The sequence below is a fragment of the Sciurus vulgaris genome (assembly GCF_902686455.1).
Source record: "Sciurus vulgaris genome assembly, chromosome: 6".
NCBI lineage: Eukaryota > Metazoa > Chordata > Mammalia > Rodentia > Sciuridae > Sciurus > Sciurus vulgaris.
Window position 1 is genome coordinate 134,696,801 of NC_136466.1, and position 17,741 is coordinate 134,714,541.

At 40.8% G+C, this 17,741-nt stretch overlaps 1 protein-coding gene across 1 annotated transcript; it reads left to right on the top strand.

Annotated features, from left to right (window-relative positions):
* On the top strand, positions 1-17,430 carry CCL28 (C-C motif chemokine ligand 28). The gene is made up of 3 exons (XM_079145100.1): positions 1-121; positions 8,540-8,666; positions 15,842-17,430. The coding sequence occupies exons 1-3, from the start codon at positions 58-60 to the stop codon at positions 16,017-16,019; spliced, it is 369 nt and encodes a 122-aa protein (XP_079001226.1). The 5' UTR covers positions 1-57; the 3' UTR covers positions 16,020-17,430.
* Positions 17,431-17,741: the final 311 nt, after the last annotated feature.

Consider the following 17,741-nt stretch of genomic DNA (forward strand, 5'->3'; position numbering starts at 1 on the left):
TTTCCTGATCTCACAGCCTCTCCTGCGGTGCTGTACCAGCCAGAGGATCAGGCAGGAATGCAGCAGTCAGGACTCACCATCGTGGCCTTGGCTGTCTGTGTGGCTCTTAAAACCTCAGAAGGTGAGTGGGGGGGGCCACTTGGGCCTCCAGTGGGAGGTGGGTGCCTCCCAAAATGGTGGTGGAAGGAAGGAGTAAGGTGGGGCAGGTATCTCTCTGTCTCCTCGGCAGGAATTTTTCAGTGATTTCTGATTATCTGTGAGAGAATGGCATAGGTTTAAATTCTAGATCTCTAAGCAATTTCAGGAAGGAACCTCATTTTAACAAGAATATAAGGAATCTCCCAACTAGTGGATGACCCTTCCCTGTGGGTACAGCTTACAGCTGTGATTCTCTTCCTGACAACAGTGTCTTAGAATATTCCCAGCTGGAGGTTGGAGTGAAGACCCTATTGTTCATCCGTCTCCCTCCTCGCCCCAACCCGGCAAACTGAACACAAGTGCACGTTCCTGGAGGAGATAGATTGGACTGACTCAGTCAGGGGTAGATAAGCTGCTGATTTCCTGAGCAAAGTTAGCCTTGTGGATACTAAAACACCGAAACTTCAGTTTGGCCTTTAAAAAGGGAAGAAGGAGGAAGGAGATTGAACCTTGCAAATTATATCAAAGAGGATTTAACTTGTGAGTTGCTAACATAAATGTAAGCATTGTTACTGCATTTGGACTAGGATAGCATTCATTATGTTATTTAGGAAACCCTAAATATATTGGAACTTAATACTTACCTGATGTCTCTTTTCCAGTTGTCTTTTCTTAAGCTTTACTCTGAACAGATTCTCTAAATCTATAGCAGAGGTGGAATATAAATTTTGTTTGGCCTGCCTTTTATAAAACTGAGTCAACATTTTAAAACAGATTTCACATGCATGCACCAGTATATACATGCATACAAATTAGATTTAGAACTTCTCTTTAAAAATCAGATCAGGGCTGTAGCTCAGTGGTAGGGCATGCACAGGGCTCTGGGTTCCAACCCCAGCACAGAAAGAGAGAGAGAGAGAGAGAGAGAGAGAGAGAGAGAGAGAGAGAGAGAGAGAGACGAAGAAAGGAAGGAAGGAAGAAAAGAAGGAAAGAAAGATAGATCTGGGAACAATAGTTTCACATATCCTGGCAAAGTAAGAACTTCTGTCTTTTGTCCCTCTTTATACCTCCGTCCCTCTCCCCCATATCACATTAACTGTATAGTCTGTAGGCCATTTTTAGGGTCCTCAATATAATTCATCAACATACCAGGCTTGAATAAATACATAGAGGAAATAACCTGGATACTCTCTTATTTCTATCAATCTATTTTATCAAAATGAAACAGAAGTTTGTCATTTTGTTTCCATAACATTTTTTCAGAAAAATTAACCATAGATTATCAGATCTTTCACTGTTTCTCAAAGGTCTACTGGATCAGGTTTTACTCCTAGTTTTGGCAACTCCACCAAGTTCATGTTTTTCACCGAGGCTGTGGAATGAAGGTGTGCCCCGTTCTGTTTCCCTGATCTATTTCCAGCTGTCCCCACAGTGGCCCTCCCACAGGACAGGGAGATAGGCAAGGGCAGGCAGAGGGGGCCGAGGGGAATGAAGGAGGCTCTGCCTTACACAGAACCAAGCCTCACGAGGGACTGAGTACTGGTGGGGGCAACCGGGGAGCATGGAGTGGACATCAAGATGCAGAGGTGTTTAAAGGTACAACAGGTGTTGACAGTGAGTTTCAGTCTTGGGGCTTTAACTAAGGCAGCTTGGAACACAGGAACGCCCTGTGCTCTGAGAAGCTTCAATCTTCTGCCTTTGTAATATAAGTGATGCTAGGTTGAAATACAGGTAGGCTGAGAACAGTTGCAGAACTGAGAGAGGCAACACCACTGCCCTCCTTAGCAGATGTGTGCATGTGTGTGTGTGTGTGTGTGTGTGTGTGTGTGTGTGTGTATGTTTGTGTGTACACCAGATGCCCTGTGGGTGGCACTGATTCAGGTTCCAGGGAGGAGGTGGAAGACCAGATAAGGAGGGGTGGAGGGACAGGGGGACACTCAGCAGCCCAGGGAAGGAGTTGGTGGCCATGATAGTTGTTGCAGGCTGGAGGTCAGGATAAGGAAATGACCCGTGTCAGTGTGGGACTTTAGAGAATACATTTTGTTATTTCAGGCAGAAAGCTGTTCCATTATCTTAATGGTGTCTTAAAAGGCTGTCTTGTGATGGTTCAATAGTTGGCATTCCCAAAGTGTTCTGCACCAATCAATCAGGAAGCAGTTGACTTTATTCATAATTAAAAGCCTTGTATTCTGGCCAAAGGGAGGGCACACTCCACATCTGCTGATGTGGTTGTTGGCTCTGGGAACTCAATACTGACTCCATAAACATGTTTATCATCCAATTTCAGTGGCCCTGAGCCAGATCATTTAAATCCACAATCTAGGGTTTTATGGAATTGCCTCCTTTTATTGTACATGAAACCAAAGGCTCCAGTTGTGTCCAGCAGACGCAAGTTGGGTGATTTTGCTTCATTCTGTACCAAATTGTCTTCCTACTGCCAACCTACTTTCTCAAAGTCATTGGGATGTCTCCCGAATCACACAGATACTTGCTTGAGACTTGCTGCTTGCATCCTAAAAGAAACCCTAACCTTTGGCTTATCACAGACACTCACTAGGGAGCATTACCAAGAATATACATTTGTTCTTGAAAGTTGTTTTGTGCAGTTGGGACTTTTCACTTCCCCAGCACTGCTTCCTCAGAGATCTGATTGGATCAGCCCAAAATATCTGCCTTCCTTCATTTCTCTCCAGGTGTGCCCTCCTATTAAAATACAACATCCTGCGTTTCCTGAATCCTACATCATTGCTAGGTTAAGTGTCTAAATTTTTGCTCCAGAATGCAGTTGTATTTATGTTATAGCTCTGGGTGTTTTTTAAATGTCCTTTTCTATGTCTAGAAAAGCAGTGTGATACAATAGAAATCTTCTCAAATATGAGTATGTATGGGCTCCTCTTCATTCTCAATGTTGCCTTTTGAATTATTTTACTACGTTACTTGATATATGAGCATAAAACCAGGTACAAGTCTCTTGTGAGGTTATAAATCTCTTCATCTATAAAAGCAAAATTTACAATTTAAATAAAAGCACAACTAAAAGGCGAGATTTCAACATAGTGACATTAGTTTGACACAATAGTCAAGGTATAGCTGAAATTAAAGTCGCCATTCCAAATGTGATTAAGGCCCAATGCTTGAGGGATAGATTTTGAGCTTGAGTCTAATGTATACCCAACCAGGTACAGAGCCAGAAGTGCTAGTTCCCACCTTTCTCTGTTTGAACCGTGATGATGTAATTTGGCCATCCCTTAGCATGAGTGCATTGTGAAGTTCACTATTCTTTTCCGATTGGTCTGGGACAGTTAAGGTACTATGTAACTACACTATCACAATATAAGGCAATCTTCAAATGTCCTCAAAGTGGAGTCAATCCTCCAGGAGAGCCAGAACATGTCTGTTTAAAGGTTATCATAGAAATGCTATTGAAAATTTGAAATTGCCAGAAGAGTTCACAGATACTGAGAACACATCTATAGTGTCCCTACCAGAGGTCTATAAAACCCCATTTGAGAAGTGCTGGTCTATGGGAAAATTGTGGGCTTTGAATTCCAAAAGACTACATAGATTTGAGAAAGTACCTAAGCCCCAGTTTCCTTATTTGTAACAACAGGAATAAAAATGCCTTTCTTACCTACTTATTCTCATGATTAAATGAGACAATGTGTACAAGCATCTGGATATAATAGGTACTCAGTGTTAGTTCCTTTCCCTCCCCTCCCACAGGGTTCTGTTTCTTGCTAGTTTTTAGAATTAAAATAATCAAAAAAGAATGGTTGAGTTGCATCTCAGTGGTAGAGCATATTCTTAGCATGATCCAGGTTCTGGGTTCAATTTCCAGCACCAAAAGTAAATAAATTCTTATATTTCTTTTTTACTAAGCACTTGAATGTATAAACTCATATAATCTTTACAACAGCCCCATGAGGTAGCTGCTACTAGTGTCTTCATATTACAGATGAAAGAACTAGAACACAGAATTAAATATGTAAGTAACTCACCCAAAATTTACAATTTAAATAAAAGCATGACTAAAAGGCTGAAAAGTGACAGAGCCAGGATTTAAACTTGGTTGTCTGCCTCCCTATGCATAAGTAGTGTGCTCTAAAGCCTTTCAGCATGTCCAAAATTATCCAAACCTTTTAAATACCACCCATTGATCACTCTAGTGTTTATGCTGTAAGTGACCAAATATCTTCATCTGAAGTTAAAAGAAATCCTCCACGCACTCTCCATTCCCCAAACATTATTCCAGGGTTCCCGAAAATATCTGGGAGGATTTCATTTGGGCATAGCCATTTCATACATCATGGTCGGGTGAGGCATACTGCCCACTCAGTGACAGTGATGAGCACCTCTGTGGGCATCCACAGTGTAACATGGCTGCACTAAGGTATGAAGTCCACCAGAATGGGCAGATGTGCTTCTAATCAACCACATTCTGAACATTATGCGTATTTATTTATTGCCCTTTTAAAACTTCACCCATGACCTTGAGACACTGCCAGCAACTGAGTGAATCCTTTTTCCAACAATGGTGTGCACAATTCTTTACTGTGTTTCTGTTTTGCTGTGTTCTATGTGACGGTGCTTTTCATTCCACTCCTGTTAGGCTCCCAGGTGCTGCCACTGAGCAGCTCTGGGAACCACACTCCGAATGACAAGATACTGTACAATACATCCAATTAAGAGAGGAAGCTGCGTCACCTCTCCACAATAGCAGGGCCCTTTTCTTAAAATCCAGCATCTAACTTTTGTATCACAAATGTAATATGTAGTGCTTCAATGTTGGTCTTATCAGGTCTGGAGCACTGTGACATCTTTGGAGCCCTCTACTGACCAAAATTGGATAGCGGCACTAGAACAGGGACCAAAATTTCTGGCAAAGCACTCATCCATTTAATGCTGGAACTTTATACTGAAAACAATAATGAAAATAACCCAAACCAACAGAATTAATAGAAACAAAACCACAATAAGTAAGACAAAAAGTAATGCTTTTAATCAGATACGAATAGTATTATCTTAAAAAATATTGAATCAACAATTTATCGTATTGAGATGACTCCTAATTGCTTGAATATGGAAGCATGGTGTTACAGGAAAACACTGTAATTTTAGAAAATCTGGAGCACAAAACTTTGACCAAAAGCTGAGAATATTTTTTAAAAAATAAAATATTTTAATAATATTAAAAGCATTTGAAAATGATAAAATTAAACATTAATATAAAGCTACATCAGAGCTTAACTTTGATTCAACACTTCTTTAGCACTTATGTCAGGCACTGTGCTATGTGATGGGGTCCAGAGATGTCCTGTGGAGTAGTCAAGAAAGTCATATGTAGTAAAGACTTAAATGTATAGGAAAGCAGAGTGCTGTGGGACCACAGACTCAAATGGGAAAAGGAACGACTGGAAGGAGACACATGCAGGCTTGGTAGTCCAGAAGCCAGCTGACATGCCCCTGAATGAGGAGTGGGAACAGGGATGGAGAGAAGACAGATCTGAGAAACGTTAAGGAAATACAATTTATAGGAGTTTGTGGCTGGCTACGGGGAGTGCAGGAGGAAGATGGAATGATCCACGGGTTTCTGATTTGGATAATGGTACAGGGTGATTACATGAGATGAGAAAAGGAAAAGGGAAGTCGATTAAAAGTGACAGGAGAAGATGTCTTCAGTAGGGGTGCCTGTGGGATATCCAAGTGCATTTTCAACGGTCGTTGGATATGTGGCAGAGTATTTGGGTAGAGGTTGGCAGATATTTTGAAGATACTGACTACTAGTGACTTAAAGCAAGAAAAGATGTGGAAAGAAAAGAGCAGTATGTTAGGGAAGAACAGTATGTTGAGAAGACAGAGCAAAGGAGGAGGTGTTCAAGAGGCAGAGAAAATAATTTCTCAGTATTGGGAGAATTATGAGAGACTAGTAAACGATGGATAAGGAAATTTTCAAGGAAGAACTGGGTAACTGTCAAATGAAGTAGGAAGGTCCAGTAAGATAAGGTCAGAAGACTGCCTGCTCAGTGTAAGCACCCTGAGGTCAGATACTATGAGGACAGACAGTAAATACTTTTGGAATTTTACTGAAGTGACAATCACTTTTTTTTTCCTACAGTACTGGGGGTTAAACCCAGGAACCCTCAACCACTGAGCTACATCTTCAGCCCTTCTTATTTTATTTTGAGATAGGGTCTCACTAAGTTGCTGAGGCTGACCTTGAAATTGCAAATCCTCCTGCCTCAGATTCCTGAGTTGCTGGGATTATAGGTGTATGCCACCATGCTCAGTTCATTTAGTCTATTGTGTTGCTCAAGTTGGCTGTTTCCTTATTGACTTCCTGCCTACGGGATCTATCCATTATTGAAAGTGGAGTAATAAAGTCTCCTCCTACCATTGTATTGCTATTTCTCCCTTCAGATGTCTCAGTATTTAATTTAGATATTTAGGTACTCTGATGTTGGATATATATATGTTTATAATTGTTATATATTCCTGTTAATATGACCCTTTTATCAGTATGCAATGAACTTCTTTGTCTGTTGCAATAGTTTTTTCTTATTTTGGTAGATATTTAGATATTCTCTGCTGTTTTTCTATAGTAAACAGCTGTGCACATGTCCTTACAACTTGTGTGCATCTCTTTAAAGACAGAATTCCAGAAGTATAATTACATGAAACAATGGGTTTGAATCCTAAGCATTTAGTTACAAATCTGTCTCCTCTACTACAGCCTCTTGAGAATAGGAACATATTATCTTATTTATCTTTGTATTACCCCAGTGACTAATTTTTGCCTAAAACATTTTCACTGCTCAGTAAACATTTGTTGAATAATTGGATGAATAAATGATTTAATGAATGGTACCCAAAAGTTTTGATACCTAGAAAGTGACATAGATATTTTACACTTCATAGTCAGCTCCTTCTCTTCTCCAAAGCTGTAAATAGGCCAAATGTTTACATGTGGGTAAGACATGGATACAGAGAACCCCCCCTCCCAAGGATTTCCATTGCTTAGAGGTGACACCGAGAGGTTGCTGGATGGAGGTTCAGACCCTGGGAAACATATTCAGGATTCTGGCAGGTGGAAGATGATGCAAGATGCAGCTGGGATAGTAGACATTCTTCATTCAGAGGCAGCAGCAACCCCCAGATTCCAGCTTCAGCCCCATTTTTGCCTCAGTTTCATTTAGCCCCCTGAACCATTTCCATAGGCTTTTTAAAATATGCAGGCCAAAGGAGGCACATTGCCAGCTGGTTGCATAAGTGGGTGTGAGCTCACAAGCAAATATTTATGATCTTGAATACATATGTTAATCAGGTGCTCATTACTTTGACTACACATGGAAAACATAGCCTGTTGAAATCCTGGACAGGGAGACTAAATATAGTCATTTTGGGCTTGCCCAACAGAGGTGTTTCTTTTAACCCCCAACTCAAGAGCTAACTTGTTCTACATGAGGCTACCACCTGCAGTCACTGTTGACTGTAATTTATAATTTGTTTTATTTACTACCCACTTGGTAGAATGGGACAGATGGGAGAATACTGTGTCATGTGGCATATAGGAATTTGCAAATACATATTTTAGTTTGGGAATCATATTTCTTTTTATATTTGTGCTGTGAATGCCTTACATCTGGATGACAAAATCTCCTCTCACCTCACCTTCTGCTCCACTCACTCTCCACTTTAATCCATCTTGCTTATAGCTGCAGGATGGATTTTCCTGAACACTCTCCCTTTTCTCAAACTTTGAGGCCCCTTTTCATAAAAACCAAGCCTCCTTATGCTGACATATGTGGCCTCAATGGTGTGGCTTCAGTGTCTTTTGAACCTTATCTTCCTTCACTCACCATTCTAGCTACTCAATTCAGGAAACATGGTCTATTTTACTCCATATGCTTAAAGTGCCTTGGGCTTTTCCGCTTCAGAACCATTAACCACACATTTCCCTTAGTCTTCACAAGTCTTTATTTTCCTCCACCCATCCAGGTCCTTTAGCATTCAGCCATGTCTTTCATCTTTCCCTTTTGGGAAACTGAAAATGTTCCAGGGGCCCATGAAGTCTCTCTCTTCCCAACTGCATTGCATGGAACACCATTGCCCCGACTTTTCATCTCTGATCAAGTCAGTCTGCAACCCCGTTGGCCACACCTTTTTTCATCTCCATAAATTGATTTGTCCCTTTGATTTTTATCTCCCATAAATACAGTATAAGTTCCAGAAGCTAAAGTTTCATCCTGCTGGCCTCTGAATTCACAAAGGCTGTTTGACCTCATGTGAGAGGATTAATTAACTGCTTGACAGAGTTAAATATTCTATGGAATCTTTAAGATGAGAACTATGTCAGGGTTCTGTGAACCATAGATGTGATATTTCCTTTCTTTTCTCCTTTTAGCCATACTTCCCATTGCTTCCAGCTGTTGCACTGAGGTTTCTCATCACATTTCCAGGAGACTTCTGGAAAGAGTGAATTTATGTCGCATTCAGAGAGCTGATGGGGACTGTGACTTGGCAGCTGTCATGTGAGTGAAACCTTCAGTAGGGTTGTCTACATGCTGATTATTTCCCAGGCCAACTAACAGTAGATCGACAGGCTTTGCCTGATACACTGCACATAAATATCCATCCAAACAAAGGAAGAGTAAATATTCTGTCCTTTGAGCCCCAGGCTCCCTGGAGTAAATGTCCTCAGCCTTATACTGGACTTCAAGCTCCCCCTGCTGCAGTGCTGGGCTAGAGCTCAATGCCTTCCACTGCCAGAAAATATTCACAACTTTCCTAAGCAAAACAAGAGATCTTGAATGATAAAACAAAGCAGCAATCGAAAGGTGATTCTGTTATGTATCATGCTTTAACTGTAATGTTTTCCTGGCAAGCATCTGAGTTGCTGTCATTTTCACTCTGCAGATAAGGAGTGTACTATCAGGTTCAGAAAGCAGTGTGGCAATGTCTGTACCTGTCGCAAGTGGTGCACGTGCTCCAATTACAAATGTCTGTTATGGAGTGCAGAGAATTGCAAACCACCACGCAAAGTGAGCCAAGTTGAAAGGGAAAAAAGGCTTTTTTAACGCGCATACCAGGCAAACAGCTGGGAGCAGGCGAACACCTCAAAGAACTCCTGGCACCTGAATTTTGGAAGTACAGGGTTTATAAAGTAAAAAACCACAAGAACAACTGAGGCACATGTAGGTCAGAGAGACCCTGTGGAGACAGATATTTTGATTATGGGAGGGAATTGTTTTGGTCATACATTTCAGAGTCATTTTGTTATACATCAGGGCCTTAGGGATGTGGAAAGGCCCCACTGTACTGTCAACATAGATACAGCTGTCAAGAGGCTGAAAAAAGAACAGTATAAGCAGGCATACAGTGGAGTCAGGTCATAACAAAATGGCGTTTCTTTGGTTCTTTTCCATTTCATGTCCTTCTCTGTTTTTTGTTTGTTCATTTGTTTGTTTTTGGTTTTCTTTCATGGTGCTGTGAACCCAGACTTGGGCATGCCAGGCAGGCACTCACCACTGAGCTACAACCCCAGCCCATGCTCTGGTTTTTATTCTGGGGTGGGGTGTTGGCTCATGTGACCCCTCCTATTGCTCCTACCCTTCCCATCCCACCCTAGCTCAGTCATTAAAAACCTCAGATTTATATATACTTAACATCTCTGCAGAGGCTCTGAATCCTGAACTACACTGGTATTTAGCAAATCTGAGTTCTGACGGGAATGCTTGGAGGAAGGCATACATTATCTCCCTGTCACATTCAGAAGAAAGCTTGGACTGGAAGGACATAGTTCACCTGCTGTCTTACACCTAGGGAATGGCAGAACTGAGATGTGCACCCAGATCTCTTGGTTCAGAACACTACGTATCTTCAAAGTCATTCAAAAAGAATAGTGGGGCCAGCCATAAATGATTCTCCCAAAACTCCATTGCCTTCCTGGGGAGGCATCTCCCTGGCTCTCTGGATTTCACATCATTTGTGGCTTTATATGATACTAGTGAGCCACTTGGTATCCATTTCTTTGGACTATAAATATCTCCATTACTTATGCCTGAGCTTTTTAGATAAGTAATGACATGTTCTACAGTAAAAGAATTTGAAAAACAAGAACATCCTTATGTTGAATATCAGAAAAAATTTATTTCATCAATAAATCCAATCAATATTTATTGAGCAGCAATGATATACCAAGTATCATTCCATGTGCTGGGGATGCAGCAGTAACTCCATGGGCTTTGCACCCCTGAGTCTCTGGAAGACAACTTATCCAGCTTGGTTCTACAGACCATCTCCCATGATCTGAACAATCTCGGGAGTGCAGATATATTTTCCCCCCTTTTAGAGGAATCTATTCACTACTCAACTTTAAGAGACACTGCTCTAAGACAAAGGTTCTTAAAAGATCAGAGTGAGAATTTATAAAATTTGTATTAATTAGCTTTCTTCAGGTAATGAGACTGTGATCTCCTGGGAATTCTTGTGTATAAACCTCTGAACATGCTTCCGGGGAGAAGGTCCATAGGTTTTATAAGATTGTCAAAAGGATCTGAGATCTAATAAAGTTAAAAACTATACTTGGGATCAGATTTGGGAAAGGAGATAATTATTAGTCCAAACTTTTAATAAGCATGAGTGTATTTGTGGGAGAAGGGAGAGGACTGAGAACTCTAGAATTTCCACAGTTCCAGCACTGCACAGGATCCATCAGCTCAGATGGTTCAGTTTGGTCACTGGAAGCCAATATAACCTGGGGCAATCCTGGGAATCATGCATAGTAATGAGGTGCATTCTGAGGGGTGCTTCAAGTTTTCACTTGTCTGAAGAAAATCTCTTTAGTACTGCTTGGCCAAGATTCTACCAGTCTTTAATAAATACTGTTGGAAAAGTTAGAGAGTGAAAAATTCATAGGTAATTCACAGTCCATGTTCTAGTTAATTGGAATCATCTGGATGTTTTTGTAGGGTTCACACAGGAACTAAATCTGCCTAAGGCTCTGCTCTGGCTGCCCTCAGAAGTTCCAACTGCTCTAGATTTCTTCCTCCTCTCTGGCATTCAGGACTTTGGACTAAAGGAGCTGTGAGAATTTTACAAGGGACTCCAGGGAGGCTTAGAGAATCCAGAGGAAGTTGGTGTGATTTTAAGACCAAAAGACTCTGGGAATTACCAGAGTGCACCATTGGTACCAGAATTTTCAGAGACGTTTCTTTGGGAGAAGCAGGTATCACATAGAGATCCGAAAAGTATAAGAGCAAAAATAAAGCCAATCCTCATTTTAATAAGGAAAAGTAGATAAGAAAGATGAGTCTACATTTTAAAAAGGACTCAATTTTAATTCAAGGGAAACTATAAAGCCAATAACTGGATCTAAAAATATTTACTTTGTTCAAGCAGAAATTAGCAAATTGACTTCTCTGTGCTGATACAAAAGCTGAAAAATTCAAAGCAGTTGGGACCTGGTCTCAAGTGAAATGAAATTCTGACTCAAATATTCTTAGTCATAAATTAGAAAGCCTCCCTGTTGTATTTTCTGATATTCAACATAAGGATATTCTTATTTTTCAAATTCTTTTACTATAGAACACATCATTGCTTATCTAAAATATAGTCCCTTAATCTTGACTGTGTTCAAAGATTTCAAGGTTAGAGGCAAATATTTAAGATACAGAAAAGATTGCTGATACTGGAAATATAAATAACAATTAACTAATATACATTAATTTACAGTGAACTCACTAGATTTCTTTTCCTTTTCTGCCTGAAAATAATTCATTTGTAACTTCTGATGCCTAAGACAGCAGTTTCCTTGCTTAAACCCTCTACAATGACTTCACAAAAGAGCTTCAGGCTTTTTCTGAACATAAAGACAATGAAAATCGTTACCTCAGGCAGAGGGCTGAGGTTTCTTGAATCCTTCAGAAGTTATCAGTTGGCAAAATTTTTGGATTATTAAATAAAGTTGTCTAGGAGAGGTACGGTTTTTCAGAAGTGGTTGTGAAGGGCTGTTGCCTTTAGAGGAGGGAGTGAAAAAATAAAGTTTAGAGAACAATCGTAGGTATACGCTCCATGGCAGGACCACCATTCATCCATTGAACTGTTTCTAGCTACCCTTCTGTGGAGAAAAGAATCATGGTTTCTTAGAGTCAAAACTCTTCCCCAGAAATTCACAATGGGGTGGGTTGGCACCTGTCAGGACATGATGGATCTGGGGGTCCGGGATTGGGGAAGGAGTGTGGAATAGGCTGCCTCCTTTCCCAACATTACCCCATTTCTTTTTGTCCTGATAGAATACACATGGGTTACAAATCGAGTTTCAAGCAGTTGTTATGTCCTGGGTAACTGCCCAGGCGTGGATGTAAAGTAAACTAAGGACGCTGTGTCTATAAGAATAGGTGCCGGGGAGAGGGAGAGAGTTCCCCTCCCCATTCCTGCCCGATGGGTTCAGGAACACTCATTAGCACCCTGTGCCCTTCCTTTTGGAATGTAAAGGACTTTCCCTAGGCTCACCACGTCCATTTGAAGTGTAAACGCCTCCGTGAAGGCTCCAGGCTAGAGATTTACTGAAGGCCTTGTAAGAGCCAGGCTCCCTCATCGCACTCTGATTTCTAAACACACTTCCCGCTTGAAAACCCTTACACACAATCATATATCGTTTTTATGAAACCTTGTACTCAGTTATGTGCCGTTTTAGACTAGAAAATGTACGACACTAGGCAGCCTATACATGTTGGGAAAAACTGGTAAGGGGCACTCAGAATTTTGGAGGGCTAATCCTCTCTGGGCCTGCCAGTGTAAAGTTTGGTTTCTCTCACTCTTTGAGTGCCATTTGCTGCTTCTTGTGTGATTCCCACAACAGTTACACTTCAGGCTTCTAAGCATCATAGCATCTCAGATTTGGGAGCTGTGTTCTGGTAGCTGATTTTCCCCTTTGGATTACATCGAGCAGCTGAGGACTTACCAGGTGGGCCTTGAAAAGGATCCCCCATGGGAGCTGCTGCCTGTTTTCCCTTCATCTGTCTGCATGCCTCCTGCCTATCCCCCCTGGTTTTCTCCTTCCACCCCAGTGCCAAACTCCCTCCCTGAAGCTCAGCACCTCTTACTGTAATCACAGAGCTGAGTTCTGATTCTCTCATGTGTAACCAGAGATGTCAGTGAAGTCTTTACTCTTGTTCTTACTGTCCCCACAGGGAGAGGAGTTTCAGTCTTTAAAATGGGTAGGAGCTTCAACTAGTTTTCTGATTTTTTTCCTCCACAGCAATGCTACAGCCATCTTTTCTCCTATAATAGCAAACCAGTTGACCATCAGTGAGAATCAGCTTTTCACTGAAACCCTCTCAGTCTAATACACTTAGGGAACATACTGTCCTCGTAAGGTGCTCCCACAGGCTGGCTTTATCACACTAACGTTCAATCACCTCTCCCACTCTCCCTATCTCATCTGAGAGTGCCACTTAGGACGCCTGGAGAAACAGCAGCCTACTCTTTAACTCCCACATTCCCCCCTGAATAACAGGGCCTAGGGGCTCAATTTATCAAGACATAGAAATACACACACATACATATATACGTAGAGGCAGCAGGATTTGTAACATTTCATCAGAGGTGGCTGGCACTCGATGAAGGGTTAAAGGTTGCACTATTTTTTGTAACAAGAACTTCTAGTTACCAGAAATTATGATTGCTGTCTGAAGGTTCTCCCACCCCAATTTTAAAATTTCATATAGAAAAATGAAAATGAACACAATTCTGAGCTGTGCTGTAGACCCATACCTCAGTGAAGTTTAATGAAGACCTAAAATATTTTAGTGGATTGTTTTGTTGAAAACAAACCCAGATCATCTTTATTTTGAACAATTTTCACTTCATACCTGTGTAAGTCTCCCAAAAAGGAAACCCCAACTCTGTCCCATGGATCGACGGCAACCCCAATCAACTGCAGCAGGCGTCACTTGATGCAAACCGCAAGAGGTGTTTATTCCAGCGCGCTGGGACCCAATTCGTGACTCACGCAGGAGTCGAGGAGTCGAGTCCTGAGCAAAAAATCTTACAAGTTTATAAAGGCAGAAACCACACATTGGGAGGGGTCGCACACGGAAGGAAAAAGGGGAACAAAGCTGCCGGGAAATTCCAAAGGGGGTCTGGGTTTGCTGATAACATACAACATGTTTCACAATGTTTTACAACAGGGCGTAGATTATGGTAATCTTATATCATATATATACTCTCTGTTTGGGGCTGTTTCCTGGAATAGCTTTAAGGGCTTTGTTCCCATCACTGGGAGGGAGACCTTAGGGAGTTGAGATAAAATAGACAGCTTAAAAAAATGTCCATTCTTTCACCTGAAGTGAGTGACAGAGTTTGAAAAAGGTCTTTTCAGAAATACACCTGGGGGGTGGAGGCTGGGGTTGTGGTTCAGTGGTAGAGCACTTGCCTAGCATGTGGGAGGCACTGAGTTTGATTTTCAGCACTGCATATAAATAAATAAAGAAAAATAAAGATTCATCTGAAAGAGTAAACACTTCTTCCTAGAAAAGATAATTTCATTAATAAATAAAAAAAATACACCTGGGCTGTTCCTCCCTTAAGGAGCAAAACTTCAGTAGGAGACATGAGACCAGAACCCAAATCAAAGATGGTGAAATAAGTGTCAACAGAGAGGTGACTCTCACCATGAAGACTCATAGGGAGAAAATCAGGGCATTTACCTGAGAGGACCCAGAAAACCCTTCCAGATAAGGATGTGTTAGAGACGGATGCTGAGGATGAGTTGGTTTTGTTGGGTGAAGCTCGGGCAGCGGGGAGAATTGTTTTCCCTTAGTTTTTGTTCTTCATTTTTCTCCTTTCTCCCTGCTCCTGCTCCCCCTCTTCTTTCTTCTCTTTCATTTTTCTTTCTTTTCTCCTCCTACTCTTCCTCTTTATCCTCACCCAACTCCTCCTCCCCTTCGAAGGCTCTCTGCTGCTAAGGACCATAGGCAGCAGTGTGCAATCAGATATTGTTCTGGGGCGCAACTTAAGAACAGACCGATCACCACTGAGAAGTCCAAATTTGAGAATCTTTATTAAGCCGACTGACTAACTGTCTCACACAGTGCCCCAAAAATGGCTATTGGGAGAACAGCCCCGACCTACAGGGGTTTTTATATCATAAATCAGTACATTAATCATAAGTGTTCGTTACTATGATTCAAAATTACAAACTAACATCATGAAATCATCAACAGAGGGGGAAGCGGGTCAAAATGACCCTACCTAGGTACAAACTAAAGAATGGTTACTAACATCCGCAAAATCATTGTTGACATCGCTGTTCACGTGGTGCATTGTTTAGGAGAAATAGGAATCAAAAGAGAATAATTTTCCATCACATAAGAATTGTCATTTTGTATTGCTAAACACATCATGCTAAGTAACTGATAATGGGTACAGAGGCAGGTGTTCCCACCGGAGAAGCTCATTTTCTACATAACATGGAGTCTCAGAGCAAAATGGAGTCTGTTTAGTCATTGCCCAGATAGCCTGGCCTGTAATATTTCCATGGAGCCAAATCTGTTAGCCCTTCACAATGTAAGTTTTTGTTCCTCAGCTTCAGGATTCAGTCTCTGAGATTACAGTGCCCCAAGGTGGGGCTGCTCGTGAGTCACTGACTTTTTGTACATTTTTTTTTTTCTATCAGTGATGACTTTTCTTCCCTTCTTGGCAGCCTTCACGTCAAGCGCAGGAGAATCTGCGTCAGCCCACACAATCATACCATTAAGCGGTGGATGAGAGCACAAGCAGCCAAGAAAAATGGCAAAGGCAAAGTTTGCCAAAAGAAACACCATGGCCAGAGGAGCAGCAAAGCAGCGCTTGGGGGTAAACATGAAGCACGTGGCCCCTGAACTCTTCATCAGAGAGTTTGCAGATGTATCCACACAGGTGATTCCTCAAGGGCACTTGGCTGTGGTTGGTTATAAATTTATCATCTGAATGTTTCTTATGGGAAGCATACTGTGCAAAACAAAATATGTTCTTTTTTTAAATGAACCACTGCACAGAATGCAAAGGTAGCCAATAATATACTTACCTAAAAAAATGAAATGAAAATTTAATACTCATTTGTATGTGACATGTTAAAGCATATAGATATAATTCCTACAACTTTTTTTTTATTATAAAGTTTTCTCAATCTACAGAGAAGTTCAAAGAATGTATAAGGAATACCCGTATACCCTTCCTCTAGATGAATCATTGTTAATATTTGCCATACTTGGTTTCTCTCTGGTTCTTTCTTTGTATGTGTATATATAAAATATTATATATTATATTTGTAACTTTTTGCTAAATCATTTAAAAAGATGTTGCAAACATCATGACACTTGTCTTAGTCCACTTTCTGTTACTATAATAAAATACTTGAGACCAGGTAATTTCTAAAGAATTTTTAAAAGTTCATTTGGCTTAGGATTCTGAAGACTGGGAATTCTGACAATACCTCTTAGCATCTGGTGAAGACTTTTTTACTGCATTATAATGCTGATTACCTTCCAAAGACCTTGCCTTCAAATATCAGCACATAAATTTCAGCATCAAATTTCCAACACATGAACTTTTGGGGGACACATTTAAATCATAGCAACCCTCCATTCCTAATTTCTTTTTAATGTCATAACTTGGCATCCACAAGAATAAAGATATGTTCTATTTTCTTACATAATAACATTATTAGTTTTATACCAAAAAATTAACAATTTTACCACATATGAGTATGTATATGAATATATATGAGTATATGTATTCCATATTCAAATTTCCCCAACTTTTTCCTGATCATTTAATGTAGTTTATTTTTAAATCCAGAAATCAATTAAGGTTCAAAAGGTCCATACATGGGGCTGGGGATACAGCTTGGTTGGTAGAGTGCTTGCATTGCAAGCAGAAGGCCCTGGGTTCAAATCCCCAGCACTGCAAAAAAAAAAAAAAAGGTTCACACATTGTGATCACTATTATTATTACTATTTTAGTGTCTTTCAATCTAAGGAAATCCCTCTCTCTTTTGTACTGAGTATTGAACCCAGGAGTACTCTACCTCTGAGCTACATTCCAAACCCTTTATATTTAATTTTGAGACAGGATATCACTCAATTTGCTGAGGCTGGCCTCAAACTTGCAATTCTCTTGCCTCAGCCTCCACTGGGATTACAGGTGTGCACACCTGGCTGGTATGAAATTTTTAAGGAGAATCTAAGCCAGTCTCTGTTTCACATTCTGGGTTCATCTGATTGCTTCCTTAAGATCAGGTTTGGATTTATCATTTTTGATACAAGTTTCCTACATGAATTTGTATACTTCATATATCATTTAGATTTCATAAACATTGGAATTTGTTTTCTAAATAGAAAAGTATATGCTTGAATAGCACTTTATTTTTAATTTTTATGTGTGTGTGTGCGTGTGTGTATGTGTGTGTGTGTGTGGAAGAGAGGCGGCAAGACGGAGAGAGAGAGGGAGAGAGGGGGGTGTGGGGGAGAGGGATAAAGGGCAGGTGGGAGAAGGGATTCTGGAGATCAAATCCAGGGTATACTACACAAATGTTCTACCACTGAGTTACACCTCAGGCCTGA